The following is a 24,832-nucleotide window of genomic DNA, read 5'->3' as shown; positions in this document are numbered from 1 at the left end:
TTGTAAGTTACAAACAAAATATTGTTTTTATTTATTTATTTAAAAAAAATACAAGTTCTTTGAAAATAGTTATGGTAAACATAACTTGAAATCAATCTACTCTATGTAGACTCAACTGGAAACATGCTTATCACCCAAGCTTTGCCTAATTTTAGTTTTATAGAAATCGCAAGCAATTCTGATTCCCTTTTTAATCATATTAATTTGCACACTTTTTGGATATTGATAAATTAAAAATATAAGCACTAGTATTGGTAATATTCTAGAGCATTTAATATTTTATTTGAGATGATAATGAATCTAATATAATTATTAAATTTTTTAAAAAAAGCAGTGTGAAAATAAATGTGTTGTTACATAATCTTGTTTATCTATTCTTTTTATTTTAAGCACATTTAAAGATGATCCACTTTGGATGACTACTTATCTATATTAGATGTTACAGAAAAATACACAGTAATACAGTTATAAAACCCTGGCAGCATTACTGCAGCGCCAGCTGTGAAAATTGTCTTTTTCTATCATTATTATTATTACAGTTGAGTGTCATTTTTTATTATTATATTAAATAATTAAAATGAAAGCAACTAAAAATTAAGAAATAAGGTGTTAAAGCAAATTTGCAATGGTATCAGGCAGAATCGTCATTTTTATGATCATTTTTATTAACAGTCAGTCAATATTTTTACTAAATGGTTTAACTAAAACATAAAGTTTGCCAATTATCACAAAAAAGCAACACAGAGCTTATAAGTTTGATATCTTTACCTAATATAATTATTGAATATTAATATAATTATAACTATCTAATATATTTATCATAAATAATGAAAAGTTAAATAAAGTTGAAGTAATCAAACAAGAAAAAGAAGAAAAATATTTATGAGAAGAAAGATCAAACACCGAACTTTTATAAATTTGTTGTAAAATAAACACTTGGTTTTGAGCAAATTACACATCTTTGTCACTGCAATGGGAAAAGTACTGTTACCGCCAAAGCAATGACAAAAAGCAGTCATTATAATTAAAATCATCGAATTGCAGTGATTAATCAAACAAATTATATAAACTTTTATGGAGAGAAAAAAAAATCTAGATAATTACATATAACATCAAATGCTTCTTTTCAGCAGAAGAGGGAACCATAATGGTAAACCATAACTTAGCAGATCCTAAACAACTTCACAAAATGTTTTACTTGTTTATAGAAACTCATCAGTTCTTTTGTAAGTCTAGCAATATAAAGAATAAGTCACCCTCCCCCCTCCCACTTAATAAAACAGTGAAGTAGCTATGGAATTTCTCTTAATGACTAATGATACCTCCTTTTTTGTGTGCAAGGTTGCCAACTTCTATGTTCTTTGCAAAATATTTTATAGAATGCTAAACAATTAAAAACTAAGACTTTTAGAATTTTTGCTAATTTTGACAACATTTTAAAAGTCTCACCACAAGAGAACAGGAACAAAGCGGCATTGCATATGAATTTTAGAAAAATTTACATATAGTGTTGTGAAGAATAGCTTTAAATCAAATTTTAAAAAAGAGACATACATTAAAACATAAACTTAGCTACTACAGTAACAAAAAAATTCCAAAAAAATCATAGGCAGTCAGCAGCCCTGTGTGAGGGATACAACACTTATGATATTGATGGTAGTCAAATTTCCTTAAATGATTAAAACGGAACGTTTCCTTTATTGAACAGGTGCTTATACTTTTTTGTATTTGTATCAAATTTGTATAAAAATTTATCCTCAATGCTCATTTTTTTAATAACAAGAAAGAAATCTGGTTTCAAGGTAGAATTAAATAAAGGGTGAAAGAACGTCTTTAGGTGTTGCAAAAACTCATCCAGTTAATCTAAATAATGTTAAAAAAGGCTAATATTTTATGACATTGAGTCACCATAGCACTTTACAAATAGAGAAGATAATATAAATCCAAAGGACTAAAAATAAATTTGAAAATAACCATTTTAAGGAAAAAGTTTTGGACAATCTAGATTCTACTACTGTTAACAATTAAAAAGTTAAGTAAATATAATAAATAAAATTATTTATTTCTCAATGAATAATTAAAAATTATTCATTAGATAATGCATCAATCTAAAGAAATATTACAGAAAACAGTATGAGCTGGTAGTCGTGGATTTTTACAATATTATGATGTGTATATCTATGACATTTTCAGGTCTAATAAGCATATTACATTTCTAAATCATGCGGATAAAAATAACATATAATTTATAGCCTTACTGTTCTATCATGTAAATCATCGTCAACTTTTTTAAGTGAATATGGCAACTCAGTTGAATGAAACTCATCAATCCTCCTGTCATCTTCAAACTAAAAGAAGAAAATATAAAAACAATTGCGAAATAATTGATTTTTTAAGCTTTGACATTTTACATCAATATCATTTGCAAAAAGTTTTTTTGTGTGTCTATTCTTATTGAAATTAAGAGCTTTATTTGAACAGTTGTCTAACTTCTATTAAAAATATGGAATTATCCTCATATTCATAATCATAGAAGTCATTTCTGTCTATTTTAAAGCTAGTATAACTCAAACCTATTTCTGTTGTTAAACAAAATACACCTCAAATCAGGAAAGATAGGAAAAACAATACATCCATGACCGCAAAATAATTAAAACAGGAATTGCCCTATTATTCAAATAAGGCCTTCCTATAAAAATCTGAGATTCCTAAACTTAATATCACCCACTTGCTATTTGCAGATGCGCACACATTGTTTTTTGTACTTATGTTGCCATTTACTCATTTATAAAGATTGAAAGAAATTTTACTTACCACAATAATTTTACCATCAATAAGAAGAAAAACAGGCAGCAAAAATATAACGCAAAAGGTAGTTTTTATTAGTCTACACATAGTGAATTCCACATTTGTATTCCTAAGACAAAGATAAATATAAATAAATGCAAAAAATAAAAATAATGGATAAAAAAAATAATACAGTACAGAACCCGTTATCCGGAAATCAGAAAACCGGAACAAAATTCGATAAATTTTCATGCCATTTTTAAAAATAAAAAAAAAAATTTTCCTCATAAGATTTCAAGATTTTTCTTTCTTTTTTGAAAGATGTTTACCTTACCATCATTTCGGAAACAATCATTAGTGTATTACTTCATCGTTTGTTCTTCTTTTTAAGATTATTTCCAAATATATTTTTATTTAGTTGAGTTTGACAACAAAAAAAAACAGCTTTTTGTAGCGATTCAGAAAACCGGAAAAATCAGTTATCCGGAATAGCGATGGTCCTGATCGTTCCGGATAATCGGTTCCCTACTGTAATTTAATTCATCATTACAACAAAGAGACTGATCATGTACACAAACTTTAAATGTTCAGTTGTTATTAATACTTAGAAAAATACTGCCACTCCTAAAATTTAGTCGATTTTTATTCGAAATACAATTATAGAATAGTAAAAAGAAAATAATGATAATAAATAATATATCCCCGGTATTATATTAACAAAATATTACTATCATAATCTGCAATAACAAAAATGCTAAAGAGAAAAATACTTGCAGCTAAACATTTAATTGAAAATTAATACCATGTTATGATACTGATAATAAAACAAGTAACTAAATTAAAATACTCATAAACAACAGACTATCTAGCTACATATATTCTTAGTAGCAGAAACCTTCCAGCAAGGCATAGTAGATTATTTTCCATTTAAGTTTTCTTTTTATTCATAAAAAAATTAATAAAAGGAATTAATAAAAAAACAAATAAATTTGTTGATACTCATTTTTAAAAAATCTCCAAAAAACTAAAAAAAAAAACTCCACCTTCTGGAGTTTTTTATTTTTAGTTACAGACTTAATTACAAAAGGAATTACTACAATCTAGTCATTATTCTACAAAATTCAACTAAAATAATATAAAATTTTTATGTGAAATTTTTCAGGACTTTATATTTTCTACAACTATTTATATTTGCTACAATATGTATTTTTAGGTATAGCTGAATTTATACAATAGTAATCTCATATTATGTTGAGGTCTTGGAAAAAAATTTTTAGTTTTGCAGATTTAGTTCATATATTCTGCATATATTTTAAATATATAAGGTTTTTCTCTTTCGTCAGGGATTTTCTGAAGCCGATTTTCATCTTTAAATGATAATGTCGACTTTTTCTTTAAAAAATCAATTTCTAGATTAGTAGTAGAAAATTATTGTCACTTAATAAATCGTTGAAACTGCAAAAATGATATTTAGTGAAATTTTTTAACTGTTTTTATTTTACTTAAGCGTTTGACAATAATACAATTAAACAAAACATTATTGTAATATCTACGGATGTAATTCAATGAAACGAAGTTCTAATTCAAAATTTAGAATGAATTCTTAATAAATAATGTTCACCGAACTTAATAAATAATAAATAATGTTCACCGAAAAATAAAATAATACATATTAGCACACGAAACTTTTTTAGGAAATTATAATCTATCACATGAGAATAAACAAAAACAACAAAAAAACTAACTGGTTTTAAAAATTTGTCAATTTAGTTCAGTTATAAGCATGAGATACACAGATAAAAAAAACAATAGCAAAACTAAACAAAATACCCCAAAGTAAGGAATCATTGAGCTGATCAAAGAACTTATCCAGTTAAACGTAACTTCAAATTTTGACAAGCAAATAGGTAAACACTAATAATAAACATTACCATGTGATTGAGCTCTTATTGCCAACCTGAAGATGTAAAATGCGTAGTTAATATTGAAGTTTTGCTAAAATCAACCATGCAAAAACAAGTAGTTGAGAGCTATCTTATTTTTTAACAAAAAGAACTCGTCATCTCCTGTCATCCAATCGAATTTGAGATCGTTGGTTTACGTAACCTTCCAATAACAAAAACAAAAAATAAATAAGTCAATCGTATTGTTTTTAAGGTGTTGGTTAATTTTGTTATTATTTAGTGTTCGTCTAATGTTTTTAGTATTTTTGTTACAAATTAAAGTATGAGGGGTCATAATTATTCATCGCTGTCAGAAGTTTCTAACTTATTGACAAAAAGTTGTATTCATGTAGAATATAAAGATGTCATTACGGATCCTAAAGAATACGATATTGATGAAAACATGTGCGACTATGATGATTTCGAAGAAGTAATAATAAATTTTTATCCAGGTTTTCTTCTTCTATAGTAAAAATACTTAACTGTGCTAAAATGATTTGGTATGCCTCGAATTTTGGGACAGATTTAGATTGCGTTGTTTCTTTAATAATAACAAAGGCCGGACAGCATTATCTGGCAGTCGCTTAAACAATTCTTCCTCATTATAGTACTATAAAAAATTAAAAATGCACTCCCAATATTTGTTTTGATACGACATTTTAAGATAGAAACTTGTTTAGGCAGGTTTCTATCCATTTACTTTAACAACAGCTGTTGATACAACTGAGTTCAATTAATATTTAAGTCTTTATTACTGAATTAATGTATCAAATAAAAAAAAGTATCCTGGCAAATAGCAATTTCTTCTATAAAGTTTTTTTATTGTTAAGCCAAAATATATTTTTTTTAAAGTATATTCTGTTGTACATAATTAGGTAGCAATATGCAAGCTTTATTACAAACATGCACCTCTGAACCTAAAAAATTTTTTAAAAATATGTATAGGTTTGTTAGGATAGCTATGAGCTACCTTTGAAGTTGGATTATCTTTCTTGCTGGCCAACCCAGGGATTGAAAAAGTGGTCCTAGCTTAAAAAATCTGTCCCAGTTTTTTCAGCCACTTTTTTTTTCCCAATGTGTTTTGTTTTTTTTTTTAATTCACTATTCTAGAGCACTAGTTTTGGGGATATTTCGTATCGTGATCTGTCACGCCAACTACAATCGCCAAAGTGCCAAATATATTTTAAACATGTACATTTTTTAAAAAAAAGCTGTAGATGTTTGCCCGAGGGTGGCAACGATTTATACCTTTTGAGTTGGTCCCTTTCTGTGATGTTTTTTTTAGTTTCTTGCGGGCCACTGCCCGGAAGTTAACAAAACTTGGCGATAATTGTACCACAGATCACGATGCGGAAATCTCTTAGTTTTTACCTTAAAAGCAAAATAATTATAATTTATTTTAATTTAAGGAAAAACTTTTTAACAGTTAAAGATAAATTGAGTTAATTTGAGATTTTTGATTATAATTGAGTATGATTATAATTTGATATAATTAAAGAGTTAATTTGATATACATGAAATGGAATGTATTCAACTGGCTCTGAGAGCATACAAACATGCTTTAGTTGGGATGGCTGACTGAATAATATAATTGTATAAACACTGGGGTTAAGGGTTCCTTAATTTTTTACAGGGTTGGCAGGTTTTTGACATGTGACAGTTTTTGACAGTTTAAACCATGGTTTAAACCGTCACGTCAAAAACCTCACTGTCGAAAATGTCAAAAACCTATATTTATATGTGAAATTTAATTAATACATAAAATTTTTATATTTTTTAATGGATAGTGTTTCTAAATATGTTCTAGAAAAAATAAATTTAAAATTTTGAAGAAACACTTATATTTTGAATAGTAACCAAAATCTTGTACTTTTGAAAACTCACATCTTTTGTAATATTATGTATTCATTTTCATGTGTTATTGAAAATCTGCAGTGATATTATTAAGAAATTTATTTATAACCAAATTTAGTGTATAGTATAGATCAGTGGTGCACAAACTAGGGGTCGCCAGAAGTTTTTTGGGGGTCGCCAAATTTTTATGAAATGCATTATCCCTGCATGCTGCATACCATGCAGTGTACATATAAAGAGTGAAGCGCCATCACTCACTGTTTAATTGCAATTGGATTTCCGAAATGTCACGAAATATCGAGTCAGAAGTCATAAAACGCATACAAAATTCATCTGTATTTGCTTTACAACTGGACGAGACTACCGATATTACTAAAATGTCACAACTAATTATTTACGTTAGGTTTATTTTTAATGAAGATATAACAGAAAAGTTTTTATGTTGCAAAAGTTTGGAAGGAAAAACAACTGGAGAAAAAATATTCGAAGTAATAAATGAATATTTTGAAACAAAGTCCCTTACCTGGGCAAACTGTGTTGCGGTTTGTACTGATGGTGCTGCAGCATTAACAGGTTCGAATAAAGGGCTCAGAGGCTTAATTCAGAAGGTGGCACCTCATATGGTATTTAATCACTGTATGATTCATCGGCAAGCTCTTGTTGCAAAAGATATGGATGAAGAGTTGCACAACGTATTACAAGACGCTGTTAGTTCAATTAACTACATTAGATGCAACAGCCACAACAGCCGTCTCTTTTCAATACTTTGCAATGAGATGGGCTCAACGTATGAGAAATTACTGTTACACACCGAAGTCAGATGGCTTTCACGTGGGAAAATACTACGACGGATATTTGATTTGAAAAATGAAGTGTACATGTTCTAAATCGAAAAGAAACATAGATTGGCAAGTTATTATATCAATGAAGTTTGGCTAGGGAAACTGAGCTATTTAGTTGATATTTTCGAAAAACTCAACGACTTAAATTTGAGCTTGCAGAGTGAGAATTCAACTATCATAACTACAGCCAGTAAAATTCAAGCTTTTAAGAATAAGTTTAGTCTCTGGCAAACTAAACTAAATAAAAACAACACCAACATGTTCCCTTGCTTTAACGATTTTATCAAGGAAAATAATATAGATATATTTACATTTAAAAACATCATTTCCAATCACATTGAAAATTTAAAGAAAAAATTTTCGAGAAGATTCGAGGATTTTCCTGAAAACGATCTTGGTTGGATTCGTGATCCATTTTCCTTTGACATATGCAGTTCAACGCTTCAAATTAGTGAGAAAGAGCAATTGATAGATCTGATTAGTGATTATACTCTTCGAAATCAATTTAAGACTCAGCCTTGCCAAACATTTTGGCTATCCGTGGAAAAACAATATCCCGTTTTATGCAAGAATGCCATCAGAGTGTTAATACAATTTCCATCAACGTATTTATGTGAAACTGGATTTAGCAAACTAGTTTCAATAAAAACTAAATACCACTCGCGTTTAAAACCTGAAGATGATATGCGAATTGCAATTAGCAACATACATCCAAACATCGATGAGATAATTAGAAACTTGCAGCCACATACATCTCATTAAAGGGCAATTTACTGATTTTTGTGTTATACAAAAAGTATTTTCTTAAAATTATAAATAAAATTAATATGAGTCAAATATGATGATGTTTTTATTCGATGAAACGAAAGAAATGCTCGAAATATACATCGTATTTGTGAACATTTATCTCTAGGGGTCGCCAAAAATTTTCTCTCTACAAAAGGGGTCGCGGTCGAAAAAAGTTTGCGCACCACTGGTATAGATTATACTAAAAATTAGACATTTTTAAAGATAAACATTAGCAGTTTTGTACATTAGACATCTTCTTTTAAAGAAAAATCTTTTTAATATTTTTTTAAAATCTTCTTAATAATCTTTTTAACATAAGACAATACAAATTTAAGTGCTTTCTGTTAAATACACAGAGTAGTTAGTGTCGATTTACAGTATATTCAGCCTATTCATTTACTATGCTGAAAATTTAGTTTATCCAAATACTTGTGAATTTCAATTTGCTGAATACTATAAACATAGTTTTGTTGAATATCTAAATATTCAGCTGTTGAATAATTACTTCTTGCTTTCAAGATATGCATTATTTGTATTCTTAATATAAGTGGGGGAAAAAAATTAAGAGGTGAAAATTGTTTTAAAATGATAAGTGTAATAATTATAAATAAATATAATAAACAATATGAATTATATTTATCATTAATCATAAATATAACTACTTTTAAATTCAAATTAACATACTGGATAATAAAGATATTCGGTATAACATTAAAAAAAAAAATTTTATACACTTGTATCTTGTATCAAGTTTGTACTTATACAACATAACTTGTAAGTTCCTTATAAATATTAGTTATATGTTCCTTATATGTCAAAAATGCATAGTAATAAACTTTTAATTTTCTTAAGTATCAAAAAGAAAGAAAAAAAATTTTTTTTATTATAAATATTTAAACAATTTTTGTGCAAAATTTTTCTGCACATGTATTTGAATATAAATTTCTGAGATTTTAAATCTGTTATTTTACCTTAATTTTAATTAAAAAATATTTTAAAACCTGCTGATTACCTATAGTATAATTAAATTTCAATATAATGCATGGCAACTGTTGGTAGTTTTGAAGTTTATATATTTTCTTGGCAAACTTCAGTTTATGACATTTTTGACGGGTTTTTGACGGTTTAAACCAGTATTATACCCTTGTCATGTCAAAAACCACTTTTTGACGTCAAAAACCCAACCCTGATTTTTTAATTTATGAAAAATTATTACCATGTTTATATTAATCAAATTATCAACATTTTATCATTAGTGCTTAACTTTTGGTATATTAATTTGCGTTTTTCGAATGTATATTCATATAGCAGTGATTTAAATTATAATTTAATCAATTTACTTGAAAAAAATTTTAAGTTTTAAGCAAGTTCTAAGTTATGATATATAAATTAAGTTAGTCTTTTTAAATATTATGTTTTATAAAATTCCATTGCAAAAAGAATGCTTCAAATAGTTAAACAATTGAACTCAATAATACTCAATATTAGATTTTCAATAAAAATTCTTTTTTTTTAAGCTTCGTATTACTAAATTTTATTTTTGGTCATGGAATGACCCCAAGCGATTTAACATTTGTTCTAGAGGTGTGCGTCTTCCTGGGTTGAGAGAAGGGGTAACTCGACGGCTGAAACATATTATTCAATGCTGGTATGCAGTGATTACTTAGGAGAATGCATTAACTCAACTGCAGAATCATATTATTAGAAGCAGGAGGTTATGTTATAATTACTTAGGAGAAGGCAAACTGTCTAAAACAAGTTCAATTTGTGGATTCACTCAACTTGAATTTTAAAATTGGAAGAATTTGAAATTTTTTTATTATTGCAAAATATTATATCGCTATATTTTTTATATGATTTTTTAAGTTTGCCCAATACCAGAATTAACAGTATGAATCTGCAGCACTATCATTGAAAAATTCAAATTTGTCTGTGATTTCAACGTGGTCAGATGGAGATTAATATGGTAAAAATTAAGTGTAATCCAACATATATATTTCACACAAATTTCAAATATTGAATATGAAGTTATACACAAAAACTTTGTTGTTTGACTTTTATTTGAATTTTATGCAATCATATTTCAGTTTTGCGCACAAGAAGAGTACTTATACTGAGCCTAATGAAGAAATGAAAAAGTGAAGTTTAACTTGCAAAGATAATAAAATTAAAATAAAATCTTTTCATTTTAACAAGAGAAATTTACAGAATTGTAATTTATGGTGTTCAGATTTGTTCCTATTTAAAGTTTCTTCAAATGAAATTTTGTACCTTAACGTAACAGTTTATTTGCAGACAAATAAAACAACCAGAGAAATGAACTATAAATGGGTTTTTTTCAGTATAAAATTTTTTTTTAAAAAGAAATCTATTCCTTATTTAAGATTTTTTTTAAATAAAATATTTTCTTTTTCATTTTATCTTTAATTTTTTCTGCTAGTAATTTTTTATTTTCTTTTTAAAAAAAATCTGAGGTGAAAATAGTTTGCTGGTGCTGTAATAATCTACAGTGCCCACTGCTGTACTTGAAGGTTTCTGCTACCAGGCTAATTTGTATCACTTTCTCTATCAAAGTTTTGTGTTTTAGAACAACATATCTGAAACTACTTCTAACATATTTATCTTTACCCTGTATCACTAAAACCCTAGGCAGGCCCTACAAAAGTAAAATATCTCATAAAGTGGAAAATTTTTCAGTTTTTGTGATTTCTATCTCTTTTATGTTAAAAATGTGAATGACCTCTAACTCTATTCTTTACTGTGTAAGCTTTAATATAAGAAACAGTCATACTTAACAATAGAAAAAAAGTAAAAATTTATATTTGTGAGAGCTGTGTGTTACTTTGTTATTCTAGCAAATTATATTTTAAAATTCAATTATTACTTTTTTCTAAAGGTTTTTGCTGATCATTTACTTATGGGAAAAAGATTACGAAAAACTCTCTATGCTGGAAATTTGAGTGATTTAGATGAGCCTCCTGATCATCCTCCTATTGCACTAACAGGTTAATTGCACTTTAATTCTTTTTTTTTTTTAACTTAAGTAAACTAGAATTATGATCATACTTTAAGCATAGCTTACTTTTGAATTTTTTTAAGGATAATTCTTTTGCCATATCTCAGTTAATCTCTTTAACTAACAACCTTGAACTATATTCAAGGTGCAATTTGGTTGATTTCCAGCTGGAAAGAAGATCAAAACTATTCTTGTTATTAAATTTGAATAGAGAAGCTTTCTTATTCAGCTTAATACTGAACTGGAAGGAAAAAAATTTTTTAATCTGTTTAATGTTAACCTATCTTTAATTAGAAAATGTTTCAACACATCAGTGGCAGGGTTGGGTTTTTGACGTCAAAAAGTGGTTTTTGACATGACAAGGGTATAATACTGGTTTAAACCGTCAAAAACCCGTCAAAAATGTCAAAAACTAAAGTTTGCCAAGAAAATATATAAACTTCAAAACTACCAACAGTTGCCATGCATTATATTGAAATTTAATTATACTATAGGTAATCGGCAGGTTTTAAAATATTTTTTAATTAAAATTAAGGTAAAATAACAGATTTAAAATCTCAGAAATTTATATTCAAATGCATGTGCAGAAAAATTTTGCCCAAAATTTTCTTAAATATTTATATTTTGAAGAAAAAAAAATTTTTTTTTGATACTTAAGAAAATTAAAAGTTTATTACTATGCATTTTTGACATATAAGGAACATATAACTAATATTTATAAGGAACTTACAAGTTATGTTGTATAAATACAAACTTGATACAAGTGTATGAAAAAAAAATTTAATGTTATACCGAATATCTTTATTATCCAGTATGTTAATTTGAATTTAAAAGTAGTTATATTTGGGAATAATGATAAATATAATTCATATTGTTTATTATATTTATTTATAATTATTACACTTATCATCTTAAAACAATTTTTACCTCTTAATTTTTTCCCCCCACTTGTATTAAGAATACAAATAATGCATATCTTGAAAGCAAGAAGTAATTATTCAACAGCTGAATATTTAGATATTCAACAAAACTATATAGTATTCAGCAAAATGAAATTCACAAGTATTTGGATAAACTAAATTTTCAGCATAGTAAATGAATAGGCTAAATATACTGTAAATCGACACTAACTACTCTGTGTATTTAACAGAAAGCACTTAAATTTGTATTGTCTTATGTTAAAAAGATTATTAAGAAGATTTAAAAGAATATTAAAAAGATTTTTCTTTAAAAGATGTCTAATGTACAAAACTGCTAATTTTTATCTTTAAAAATGTCTAATTTTTAGTATAATCTATACTATACACTAAATTTGGTTATAAATAAATTCCTAATAATATCACAGCAGATTTTCAATAACACATGAAAATGAATACATAATATTACAAAAGATGTGAGCTTTCAAAAGTACAAGATTTTGGTTACGATTCAAAATATAAGTGTTTCTTCAAAATTTTAAATTTATTTTTTCTAGAACATATTTAGAAACACTATCCTTTATAAAAAAATATATAAATTTTATGTATTAATTAAATTTCACATCTGAATATAGGTTTTTGACATTTTCGACATTTTTGACAGTGAGGTTTTTGACGTGACGGTTTAAACCATGGTTTAAACTGTCAAAAACTGTCACATGTCAAAAACCTGCCAACCCTGATCAGTGGGTAAATTTATAGTCACTCTTTAAAATAGTGCAGTATACTTTACATCTGAGATTTAACTTTTTCAAAAAATTGTGGTCTAAAATAGCTTTAATTTTGATTTTTAAAAAAATGACCAAAATAGTAATAATCGATGTTTAAGAAAATTCATTTACTTCAGAAAAATATGATTGGAAGAATCTTTTATTTTTATAAATTTTATAGTTTTTGCTTTAATCACTCTTTGAAATTATGGCATATAGTTCACATCTGAGTTCAAGGGTTAATTCAGGTTTTATTTTTGTAAAAATTTACTACCATATTTTATGTTTAATATCAAAAATATTTCAAACAAGTAATAAAATAGTAAAAAAATTTCCTTTTTGTATCTTATGCAATGCTTAGTTAATAAGGAGTACTTATTTTTTATCATGCCAACCATGCCAGAAACAAATAGCTTGAAATTTATTAATTCGAAAAATAAAGTCATCTACAAAAAAATAAAGTTTGTATAATAAATATTTTAAAAAAAATTAAAAACATTCCTAATTTCAATTATTTTGGGTTCATTAAAATTAATCAATACTTAAAAAGAATTTTTTTTAAAAAAAAATTAACTAATTACTTGTTAGACTAAATAAAGTTAGTGATTAAGTTTAAAACGCTCTAAATTTCTCAGAAAATACAAAATTCTGTATAAAATAAAGTTAGTTTACAATCCAAACTGTTTTAAAAGCTGAAATATATTTTTAAAGAAATAGTTTTTGATAATTAAAAAGGTTACCTTAATTGTTATGATATAACAGATACTTAAAATATTTATTTCAAAAGTTTGCATCTAAATTTTCTAATCTTTTGCTATAAATAGTTTATACTTGCTTGATTCTTTCTAACTTTTGAGAAGATACTAAAAAAGAGACAGTGTATTAACCTTTTGCTCACAACACTTTACATGATAATATTTGTTATTCTGGTTCATTAATTAAGCAAAGGGTTAAGCAATCCATCTGTTAAGCAAAATGATAAAAAAAAGATTATTAAACATTAAATTTTAGTAACATCGTAATTTATACATTTTTATCATGCTACCATTAAAATCACAACGAAAATGTTACTTGTTTAAAAAAACAAAATCCCTTTCCTTTTATTAAAAGGCAATCATGTCACAAATGGATAGAAAGATACTGATAATTATTTGAATATTTAATTTTTTTTTCTTTAAATTTGTTTGAATATCTTCTTTAAACCGACTTAACAATTATAAAGCTTCCTTTAGGTAGATTTTTGTTAGCATGTAGTAGTTGTCTAAACTAAATAAATGGGTTAATCTTTTTGAGTATGTCCTGTATTTATCCATTGGGACTAATAGATACAGCCTATTATAAAAAAAATCAGTTAACAATGTTTTCCTTATTAAGGTGAAAAGATATAACTGACTACTACAAACTTATTAGAAATAGTTTTTTTTTTTTTTGTTGTTCAATTTAAAATATAAATTTAGCATGTCAACTTGAGATAAAAGAAAAGCCAAAGTATGAAAATTGCAAATATGTGAATCTAAGTCCATTTGGATTACAATTGGTCAATAATCAGCCTAAATGTTATAAGTAAGGACTTTTTTGACCTTTTCCTCTTAATTTATGAAGTGAATTAGTTGGTAAATACACATTACAAAATTAAAGCCCTTTTTAGTTTATTGTTTGCTGTAAATAATATTAAAGAAAAATATGTTGAATATATGAGAATAGATTCTTAAAATAATAAAAAAATTTAATTCAATTTTTTTAGTTTTTAAAATATGAAAATTTAGGGTTTTAGGATAAGTTATCAGAACAGCATTATGTTTTTCAATACATATACTAAAACTTCCATGATTATTTTAGGTTTGGCATTAGAATTGTTTACAAAAGCTGTACCAAACGACGGTCTGGATATTTTGGACATGGACTATGTTTCTTGTGCCTCAGAGTAAGTTTTTTAACTTTTTGTGCTTGCAATTTAAGTTGATAGATTTTTTAAATTTTGCTTATCCTAATTCTATAAATCCTTTAAACATTAGCTCTAGCTTTTGAGCTTTAAGCTGGTGGGTTTCTTACATTGAAAAAAAAAATTTTTTTTTCTTATATTTTTCAAAGGAAAATAGTAGATAGAAAGCAAAATTCAATTCAATTTTCCTGAGAGTTATGTTTTGAAGGTTAAATACTTCACCTTGTACAAAGATAAAGGTGGTAAAATGAATTATTATGTTGTACAGTTAATTTGACATAGATATGTGTCCTTTTTTATGATTCATAATTGGCATTATTTTATTAAACAAAATGCCACATGCAATTTACACTTAAGCCATCAGTAAATGTACTTTCTAATATTTTTAATCAATACAATTAAAATCATTTATTACAGAGTACACATTTAAATGTTTAGCTGTCATTGGTTGAGAGAGTTTAATCTAGTGAGACAACATAGCCAATACAAAAAAAGACAGTTATGATTTTTTGACTGCCTAAAACATCTGAGAACAGCACTTCTGTTGCCATACACCTGATTAAAAAAGTTTTAAATGTTAGTGAAGATTTGGATAGATTTTCCACTCAATAAAAAGCAATTAAAAACTACTTTTTTGACCTTGTGAGACCATGGCAACTTTTTTTCAGAAAAAAAAAGTATTCAATAGCAACTATTCTTTTGAAAAATTGATACTTATTTCAGTCTTAGTGAACTATTACCTCATATATTTTGGTATATTATGTAATAAGCGATAGATTTTTTGGTGCTTTTCTTTTTTTCACAAATGTTTTTATGCTTTTATTCATTTAACCAAATGAGTAAAGAAAATGGAAGTAAAAAAGTGACAGGAAGAAAGAAAAGAGTACTTTCCTCATAGAGTTCCCACAATATAATCGGTCTCAGCTTGCAAGATTTTTTGTTATGTTGATTACCTTCCACAGCAGAAATGCATCATAATTGGTGGGATGTCTTGCTAATAAGCTTCATTTTTGTACAACAGATTAATTCAATTTCACACTATGTATAATGTTTCATTGATCTTTAAATTCGTTACATGACCTTTTTAACCCCAGGGATGAGATTTTTCCGCTTTTTAGAGGATTTCCGCTTTTTTTCAATCTCTTAAATTTCAGCTTTTTTATCAAAAATTCAGATTTTCTAAAAATTTCATTTTTTTTTTTTTTTGTAAGTATTCCGCTTTTTCAGAAAATTCACCGATTTTCGAAGAGAAACAGAAAATTCAAACTACATAGCTACCAATCCTTTCTCATTTTTACTTATTTTACCTATTTTCTCCCCTTTTACATGCAGCATATAAGATTTTCCGAATTTTTTACCCGCCCTCCAGATAGATCCGATTTTCATAGTTCAAACGACGCTGCTTCTGACAAGCCTTTTAGAGGTCCTAAGCCTGGAATCTGCTAATATCTCGATTCTTATTCACACGATTTTAATATCAAACATAGCTTTTCATATTTGCGTGTTGCGATTCTTATTCACTTGATTTGAATATTGTACGTTGCGATTCTTATTTACGAGATTTAAAAATCCGATATTGTGATTCGTATTTACGTCTTTTTAAAAACCTATGTAGCGATTCGTATTCACGCAAGTTTAAAATTCAATGTGTTGATTTGCTCATTCGTTTATAATATCAAACATTGATTTTCGTATTTATACGCGATTTTAAAATAAGGCATTGGGATTCTCATTCACGCATTCTAAAAGTTATGCATCATAATTCTTATTTATGCAATCTAAAAATTACGCATCATGATTCATATTTACGCTATCTAAAAATTATGAATCGTGATTTGTATTTACGCGTGTTGAAAATTCTATATCCCAGTTTGTATTTTCTCATTTTCAAAATCGTATATCTAGTTTCATATTCGTGTGATTTCAAATTCCATAATTGTTATTCATATTCACGCAATTTTAAGATCAACTATCGCAATTCTTGTAAGAAGTAAATTTTTTAAAAAATTAGTTACTATAAAGGTGACTGTTTTTCTAACAACGATTATTAGTCTATGTAAGTGTTACAACATCAGAGAAACTGGAAGGGAATATATTCAAAACTTACATTCTGTGCTTGCAAAGAAGAAAAAATAGGATTTGTCACAAGATGTTTGAAGATGGACTAACGACTAAATATAGCAAACATAAAAGATATAGCAAACAAAAGCAATCACTTAAAAAGGGATTTAATTAAAAAAAAAATTTGGTCAAAAAGAGTTAATTAACTCATCATCAAAATTTTATTTATAATTGCTGTTATTTATGCTATAAAATGCAAAATTCTTATCAAATAAAAAACAATTATCTAAACAGTTACTGATTGTCATGTAATTTTTCAAGCAATTTTTGTATGTTAAGGAGTTACTATCTATTTCTATTTCACTGTTATTGATATGTTTCAGAGGGCTGTAGTTAGATTAGACTATAATATGAACATAATGATTCGGTCCATTGTTAAAGTTTTTTTCCCAATATAATTTAAAAAGTAATATTACTGATATATTTGCTATAAATCACATAACAGTATTTATTAAAAGAAATGAAATATTAATGCATATTCTCAGTAGTTTTAATTTGCTAAACCAGGTAGTTTTTTAAGTAGTAATTGTCTCTTATGTGAACTGAGGAAAAATATAATCTCCAGCTTTATTTTTTCAATTGGTAATTTATTTTCTTCCACTAAATGTTAAGTATCAATGTAATCGTTTTTGTAATAATAGATTAGTACACAATTGTATGTCAACACATTATTTATTACCTTAAACTGTCTGGAATTTATTATTAAAGGGTTGCGCTTGCGTAAAATTTACTATCGTGGAAATTCAGCTTTTTTGCGTTTTGGCTAATCTCATCCCTGTAACCCTCAATTCTCAACTATATGTTATTTTATTAATAGGAAGATTGATATTTTTATTATTTCTATTTAGCTTTATTCGTGTAATTTTTATAGTTTATGGGCATGATTCAGGGGCGGATTAAGCGTACGGAGGCCCTAGGCCATTCAAATTTTTGGGGCCCTTAGATTACATTTTTTTCTCGTATTTTTTTTAGTTATTCAAATATAAAATTATTTATATATCTTTTCATTTAAGAAAGCATATTTAAAATTAAAATAAATAATAATAATTTAAATTTTACTTTATTTTGTTAAATTAGAACTAAAAAAATTATTGTATTTTATTAATATATATTTGAAATTGATTTTTTTTTTTTAAATCATTGTTTTTCTTAATTTTTTTAAATTTATTTTCAAAAAATTTTTTTTAAAGTCTGACCTAATGGGTAATCTGCCCCTGGCATGATTTAATGCCTCAGACTTGTGTTTATTCTCCTCAAATTATGATTTGCACATCACAACGCACTTTGGGATGTATCATCTGCGTGATTTTCGAGTACCACATCAACCAAACTTTGTATACGAGTAATGCAGTGTGATTCACATACCCGCGATTTAAACATCACATCTCGATTCATATTCACATAAATAAGGAAGATGTATGAAAGAGAAGGTGCATAAGTGAATGGTTATTGTAACTTTAAAAATACAAAATGTGAAAGATTTCCCTACCTAATAAGATTTTAAACCAATTGAGATTTAAAAACAAAATATTCTGATTTGTATTTATGTGTTTTAAGCAGCAAATATTGCGATTTGTATTTACGCGATCTAAAAATCAAAAATTACTATTAATTTACGCACTATTTTAAAGTAACATCATGGTTCATATTCACGAATTTAAAAAGCCAAATATCATGATACGCGTTTCACTTGATATCTAAGCGTTGATGAGCAAAAAAAATGGATTTTGTCTCTGGTCTATTCATAATTCAAACCGAATTTGTTACATAAATTTGGTATTAATACAAACAATTAAAAAAATAATAATTTTAAATTTTCCTGAAACAATATATTTTTATTTTATTTTTTTTATTACTCAAAGATAATCCAAATCTGTGCGAAAAATCTATATCAATATTAGCAATATTGTTAAAAAATGTAGGTATTTTTATTTCTTAATTTAATATGGTTTATAATATTGATTTTTATTTAAGCTTTAAAATGTGAACATGAAAATTTCGTAAAATAGGACAATAAAGAAGTACATAAATTTTATATTTGTGAAATTAAAATGTATAATTTTTTAAATACAAAAAATGAAAGCTATCAATAATTAAGCCCTCTATGTGTACTTTTTTCTTACTAAGATTTTCATCAGGATTAAAATGCTTTACCTATTTCTTCGGTAAAATTGGGCATGGAAAAAATTGAAAATAACCAATATAATTGTTTAGCAAAGCTTTATTTAAAAAAAAAAAGAAAAAAAAACCTTATAAATGGAGATGCATGTTAAAATGTTCATTAATTTTTTTCCTGACCTCCTAATCAGATATTAAAAATTTTTGAAGTTGCTTACAACTTAATCATATTTAATTTTATATCATTAATCTTAATTTTGAATCTTGATCAATTATTTATTTTAATCACATTTAGCAGGGGTCTGTCCATACCGAATTTACTACCGTTTAGCGTAGGGGTGCACAACCTTTTTGAGTGAAGGGCCACTTGCACAGCAGGGTGGCTAACGAAGGGTCGCACATGTATTTAGACATGTTAATGACAAATGTAATAATGTTTATTTAAACATTAGCGTTCCATTTTTTTATCAATAAACTTAGTAATATCAATAACTTAGTGGTGTTCCATTATTAAAATTCATTCAAAAATAAAAAATTTTGATAAATTTTTTTTTTACAAAAAAAAAAACAAAAAAACCAATTTTTATCATATTAACAATAGATTTATCAAAATAAATAAACATTGAAGAAAAGAAATACTTTTTTTTATCATATCATGCAATATGAAAACTCTTTTTAGAATTAAATTCTAATAAATTAACAAAAACTGCAATGCCCACAGAATGAAAGTAGGAAAAAGTTTAGTCGTAATTAAGTAATATAAATTAATTCAAATTAAATATTTTAATTGAAGAAAATTTATAGGTTTTAAACAAAACTGTGATAGTTCAAAATAAAATTCAATGCTTATTTTGTAATGTACTTTATTATTTTATTTTATTAATTATTAGATTTTTTATAACGTAAACATTTTCCTTTTTTTATCGAAAAAGATCACTTAAGCAACAAAAAATTGAAATCTAAACTACAGACAGTGAGCAGTTTAAAAATTCATGTTTTCCGCCATTTTATGAATTTTTCCAGTTGCAATAACATTGCATTTAAATTAGGGAGGGATGTAACGAGTATTTGGCCCTTCTGCGAAAAATTCAGTTGGTTGAATGATCAGTCGAATATTTGGCAGAATATTTTTTAGAAATGTATTTTTCTAAGTTTCTTTGAATTTTTATAGATATAACTTTTTTTTTTTAAATTATAATCAGACAAGTCAATTTTGTCATTTTTTCGATACTTTGAGAATTGAGAAGGATCCATTTTTTGCAGTTTTTATTATAACCCAGCATTTTAACAGAACGTCTCATACTATTAATTTATTATCACTCTTTCCCTGCACTGTAATATAAATAACCAGTAACATAGAAAAGTATGATTTTCAGTATTAAAGTTTTGTTTCAGGAACTAAGAATAATTTGTTTCTTCTGTTTTTCTTTTTTTAGGCACTTTTATTATGACTCAGCATTTTTTTTAAAAATAAAGTTACAAATAAAATTTATTTTATAGCAATTTTTTTTCTTTTAAAATTATAGCTATGAGAAAAATTTAAATTGAGATTTTCGGCATAAGATTTTCACTTAAAAAATTAAGAACATTTTTTAAATCTTTTTATTTTCTTTAAATAAATAAGAAAAACTTTTTTTAGACGTTTTCATTAAAACGCAGTAGTTTTTAATAGCATTTCTGTTGACTTAATTCTTTTTTCTTGGCTTTTTCTGGTAATTGAAAAACTGAGATGTTCAGCTTTAAAAAAAAATTTCAAAAATTAAGATTGATTTTTATGTTCTCTGTTTCGCTTTTCGACATTTTCAAAAACGTTCTTGATTGGCCTTATTTTTTAGAATTATTTTATGAATACGTTTTTCCAGGAAATACTATTCTGAGCATTGAAATTTTAGTTTCAATGTTGCTATACTGCTAAAAGAATTTGCTATTTGGCCCCAAGTGTACGGCGTTCAATAGATTTTTTCTTCTTTTTTTGCCGAATATTTGGTTTTTGATCAAATCACAATTCATTACCACATTCGACCAAATCATATTCGTTGCGGAAATAAAAAGGAAAGAAAAATAACTAGGATTTACTATAAAACTGTACCATAATACCGTATCAAAAAGTGATTATTTAATTGCGTGATTAACAATCACGTGTCGTAATAACATCATAGTTAAATAACGGGATCGTCAAAATCACGAGGAAAAGTATAGAAATAATTAGGAAAATATATATTTATGCTGAACTCAGCACGAATAAAGCGCGTCAAATGCATGATTTAAAATTTGCATGTCGTAACAGAATAATTGGAATTTTTTATAATACGTGGGAACACATAGCAATAACTGCCGAGAAAAATTTTTGAAAAAAAAGAAAGAATTGCAAAAAAAAGATAAAAAAAATCACTTAGATTTAAGATGAAATCGTCACAAATAAAGTGCACAAAAAGTGATTATTTAAATTTGCGATCTGAAACTCGCGTCGTAATAAAAATTCGGAATTTTCAAGATCACGTAGAAAAGCGGAAATAACTGTTTTAAAAAAATCATTTATATTTGCGATAAATTCGGCTTCAAGAAAGCGCGTTAAACGTACATTTACTAAAGAATCTGTTAAAATTGATTGTGTCAAAACGTGATGACTTAAAAATGCGATTAAAAATTGCCATTTTTTAAAAAAAAAAAATTTATTGTGTTTAGAAGCTCTCGCGGGCCGCACTTCAGTAGTCGAAGGGCCGCATTTGGCCCGCGGGCCGCAGGTTGTGCACCCCTAGTTTAGCGGTACCTTCACAAATTCAACTTTAGGAAAAACGGTAGTTTCACAAATTCAATTTTAGGAAAAACGGTAGTTTCACAAAATACTTTTTCTTAAAATTTTATTTTTGTATCCCTTAAGAAGCGATAAATCCATATTTTTACCATATTTTTGTTTTGATTTTTAAATATAATTTTTAATTTTTCACAAATTATGTCTAAATTTTCACAAAATAGGTACCTCTCAGAAAAACCTAGACAGACCCCTGTTTAATTTATAGTTGCTTTCTGGTTTTCATGATCAATAAATATATTTACCTTGAACTTTAAAAGTTTATCTCTATTTAATTTTTCTTTTTATTTTATTCATGATATTTTTAAAAGAAGGAAAAAACATTGTTCTTTTAAGCAGTTGTTGAATTTTTAAATGGTCTAATCTAGCTAAATTTTAAGTTATTACAGTAGAGAACCATTTATCCGGTATCCAGATAACCGGGAAAAATTTTGATCGGTTTTCCCGTCATTTTAAACTAGAACGATTATGAAAAAAAAACGGAAATTGAACTCATCCTTGAAGTTGAGTAGAGGAAAATGTAAGGAAGGGGAGAATTTTTTTCCCCGTTTACCCGGAGAAACGTTATTTCCTCCGTGACCTTGAAGGCAGGGGAAGGAGGAATGTTTTATTTTCTCCTTTAGGCTGTCAATCAAGCTCAAGGGTGTGGCATGCTGATTTCGTTTTCGGTTTGATTTACGAGGGGGTGGGGAAAATGCATTGCATGCATATCAGTGAACAGAAGATGAAAGAGAAAAATATATTTATCTATTTGACATTGATTAATAAAAATAAAATCTTTTTCTTCTGAATAAATTTTCATTCTTTGGAAGTGCGGTATCATTTGCAAGTTTTTATTGATGTGGAATCTCATCTGCTGTAATTAAATATCATGTTTTTATCAACAACAAAAAAAAAATAGAAGGAGAATTGTTTATTAATTTAAACATAGGATTATTTTATGAAGCAGATTGCAGTTTTGTTTTTCTGATTCCACTACGTTTGATATTTTTTTCTTTTCACGATAAATTTTGCACTTAATAAATTGATTCTTTTTATTCATAAATTTTATCATTAGGTTTTTTTTAAAAAAATTCCGTTGATCTTGCCTTGTTCCGGGTTTTAATATTTATGCTAGTGCCTTTTTTAACTATCGTTTCGGTTCGATAATTTTCAAGTGTTTTTATTTAGTTAATTAGTTTTCCTTTTATTTTATCGTTTCCCCCGTATAATTAGGTATGAAATATATTGCGTTATTTAACCATTGGTTTTGTTTATATTAGTTAATTTAGGAATTGTAATTATTTTTAAAAAATAAATACGAGAATTTTGTATTTTGTAAACTTGTTTTTCTTTTCTAAACTTGCAATTTTTTTAATTCTTTTAAATGTTATTTTTCTACCATTTTTTTTATTTTTAAAGTTAGGAGTACCTTTCTTTTTTTTCTCTTACTTTATGCATTACACTTTTTCTTTGTAATTCGCGTTCGGTAAAACATCGATTAACGACACTTTTTGGTCAATCCAGAAAACCGGGAAATTCAGACATCCGGGATAGCGATGGTCCCGAGCATCCCGGATAATTGGTTCTCTACTGTATATTGTACAGTTGTATAATGAGATGTTTTTTTTTTTAAGTTGGTTTATTATAATATTTATTCAACACAATACTACATGGTATTTTTCTGTTGAAACTATTTAGGCTAATATTTTTTATATGTAAGGATACTATTTTCAAGGAAAATAGTAGTGAAAACCCTATTCGGATAACTGACAGTTGCGGTTCCACCTTCAATGACAGCCAAAACTTGCTGTACTTTACTAAATTCATAGAGCCCTTCTTAGGACATCAGAAATGCAAATAGTGTTCACATTTGGGATCCCTGAGTTCTCGTCTTCAGATGCCTCCTCTACTTCAATTTAAATTTATAATTACATTACAGTAATTAATTGTGAAGCAACTGCTCCTCCATCTAATTTTACTTAAAATTTAAACAGTTAATATCCTATGCAAAATTTTAAATGAAAAAGATGTTCATTGTTAATCATAAAACTTATAAATATTTCCTGAAATGTTTATAATTGATTTTCTTTTTTTTCCAGAGCTGCCAGAGTATCACCTTGTGCAATGATTGTAGCAATGATTTATTTGGAAAGACTTCAACTGAAAAACTCTGAATATTTGGAAATAGTATCTCCTTCTGGACTTTTTGTTGTAACAATGGTATGCATTGAACAATAGTTATTTATTTTCAAATTGTTTTTGTTTTTTGTGCTTTAGTGAGAAAAATTATTCTTTTATAGTTGGTTGCATCTAAATTTTTGTTTGAAGATGAAGATGATGTAGTGACAAACCAAATGTGGGCTGATGCTCTTAATTTTGACGTTAAGGAACTAAATAATTTAGAGAGAGACTTTCTTGCCGCTATTGTAAGTTTTTTTTTTAGTTCAATTTAATAAACAATGATGACGTTTCACATTATGGAATCAGATTCTGTTCAATAATTTTTTGACTGTATTTTTTCTTGTGTCTAGAAATTTTGTTTATTGTTTTTTCTGGAAAAATAATTATGTTGTTCCCTGTCTTTTATGAATCGTAATACAGTACTTTATCTATCTATCAAAGTAATTAGTTTATTTCTTATAAGATTTTTGAAATCATTTCCTAGGAATAGTTTTTCTCTTTTACTTTCTAGTTTTTTAATTAATGATAAAAATTGTTATCTAGCCTTGATTTAGAGGTTGATTTAAAGAAATTTATTGAGAAACAAATACCAATGCTCTATATTTGCATCCTGTGATAAATGGAAATTGTTTTTATACTGGTAAATGGAAATTGTTTTTATACAATTGGTACGTTAATTTTTAATATTATTCAAGTTTTAGTTTTAATTTCTGAAAATAAACTCTAAAAAATAGTCAATTTAAAGCATTTTACATCTT

General features: G+C 26.6%; 2 protein-coding genes across 2 annotated transcripts in view; one reads left to right on the top strand and one right to left on the bottom strand.

The window, feature by feature from the left end:
• The window catches only part of LOC107436644 (E3 ubiquitin-protein ligase RNF13), a 31,540-nt gene extending 26,797 nt beyond the window's left edge, over positions 1-4,743 (bottom strand). The window contains exons 1-3 of the mRNA XM_087155932.1: positions 4,719-4,743; positions 2,815-2,917; positions 2,259-2,348 (exon numbers count right to left, since the gene is read on the bottom strand). Coding sequence (XP_087012058.1) covers positions 2,259-2,348; positions 2,815-2,895 — 171 coding nt within the window. The 5' untranslated portion in view covers positions 2,896-2,917; positions 4,719-4,743. The remainder of the gene's footprint in view (positions 1-2,258; positions 2,349-2,814; positions 2,918-4,718) is intronic.
• A 118-nt stretch (positions 4,744-4,861) lies between these two features.
• The window catches only part of LOC107436643 (protein CNPPD1), a 32,852-nt gene continuing 12,881 nt past the window's right edge, over positions 4,862-24,832 (top strand). Inside the window, exons 1-5 of the mRNA XM_016048417.4 lie at positions 4,862-5,160; positions 11,112-11,220; positions 14,758-14,842; positions 23,993-24,113; positions 24,194-24,319. Of these exons, the coding sequence (XP_015903903.1) occupies positions 5,014-5,160; positions 11,112-11,220; positions 14,758-14,842; positions 23,993-24,113; positions 24,194-24,319 (588 nt within the window). The 5' untranslated portion in view covers positions 4,862-5,013. The remainder of the gene's footprint in view (positions 5,161-11,111; positions 11,221-14,757; positions 14,843-23,992; positions 24,114-24,193; positions 24,320-24,832) is intronic.

The sequence above is a fragment of the Parasteatoda tepidariorum genome, chromosome 12 (genome assembly GCF_982258835.1).
Source record: "Parasteatoda tepidariorum strain Cologne lab strain chromosome 12, Ptep-v5.0, whole genome shotgun sequence".
NCBI classification, from domain to species: domain Eukaryota; kingdom Metazoa; phylum Arthropoda; class Arachnida; order Araneae; family Theridiidae; genus Parasteatoda; species Parasteatoda tepidariorum.
The sequence above is the reverse complement of the archived record's forward strand: the minus strand, read 5'-3'. Positions and strand labels throughout refer to the sequence as shown.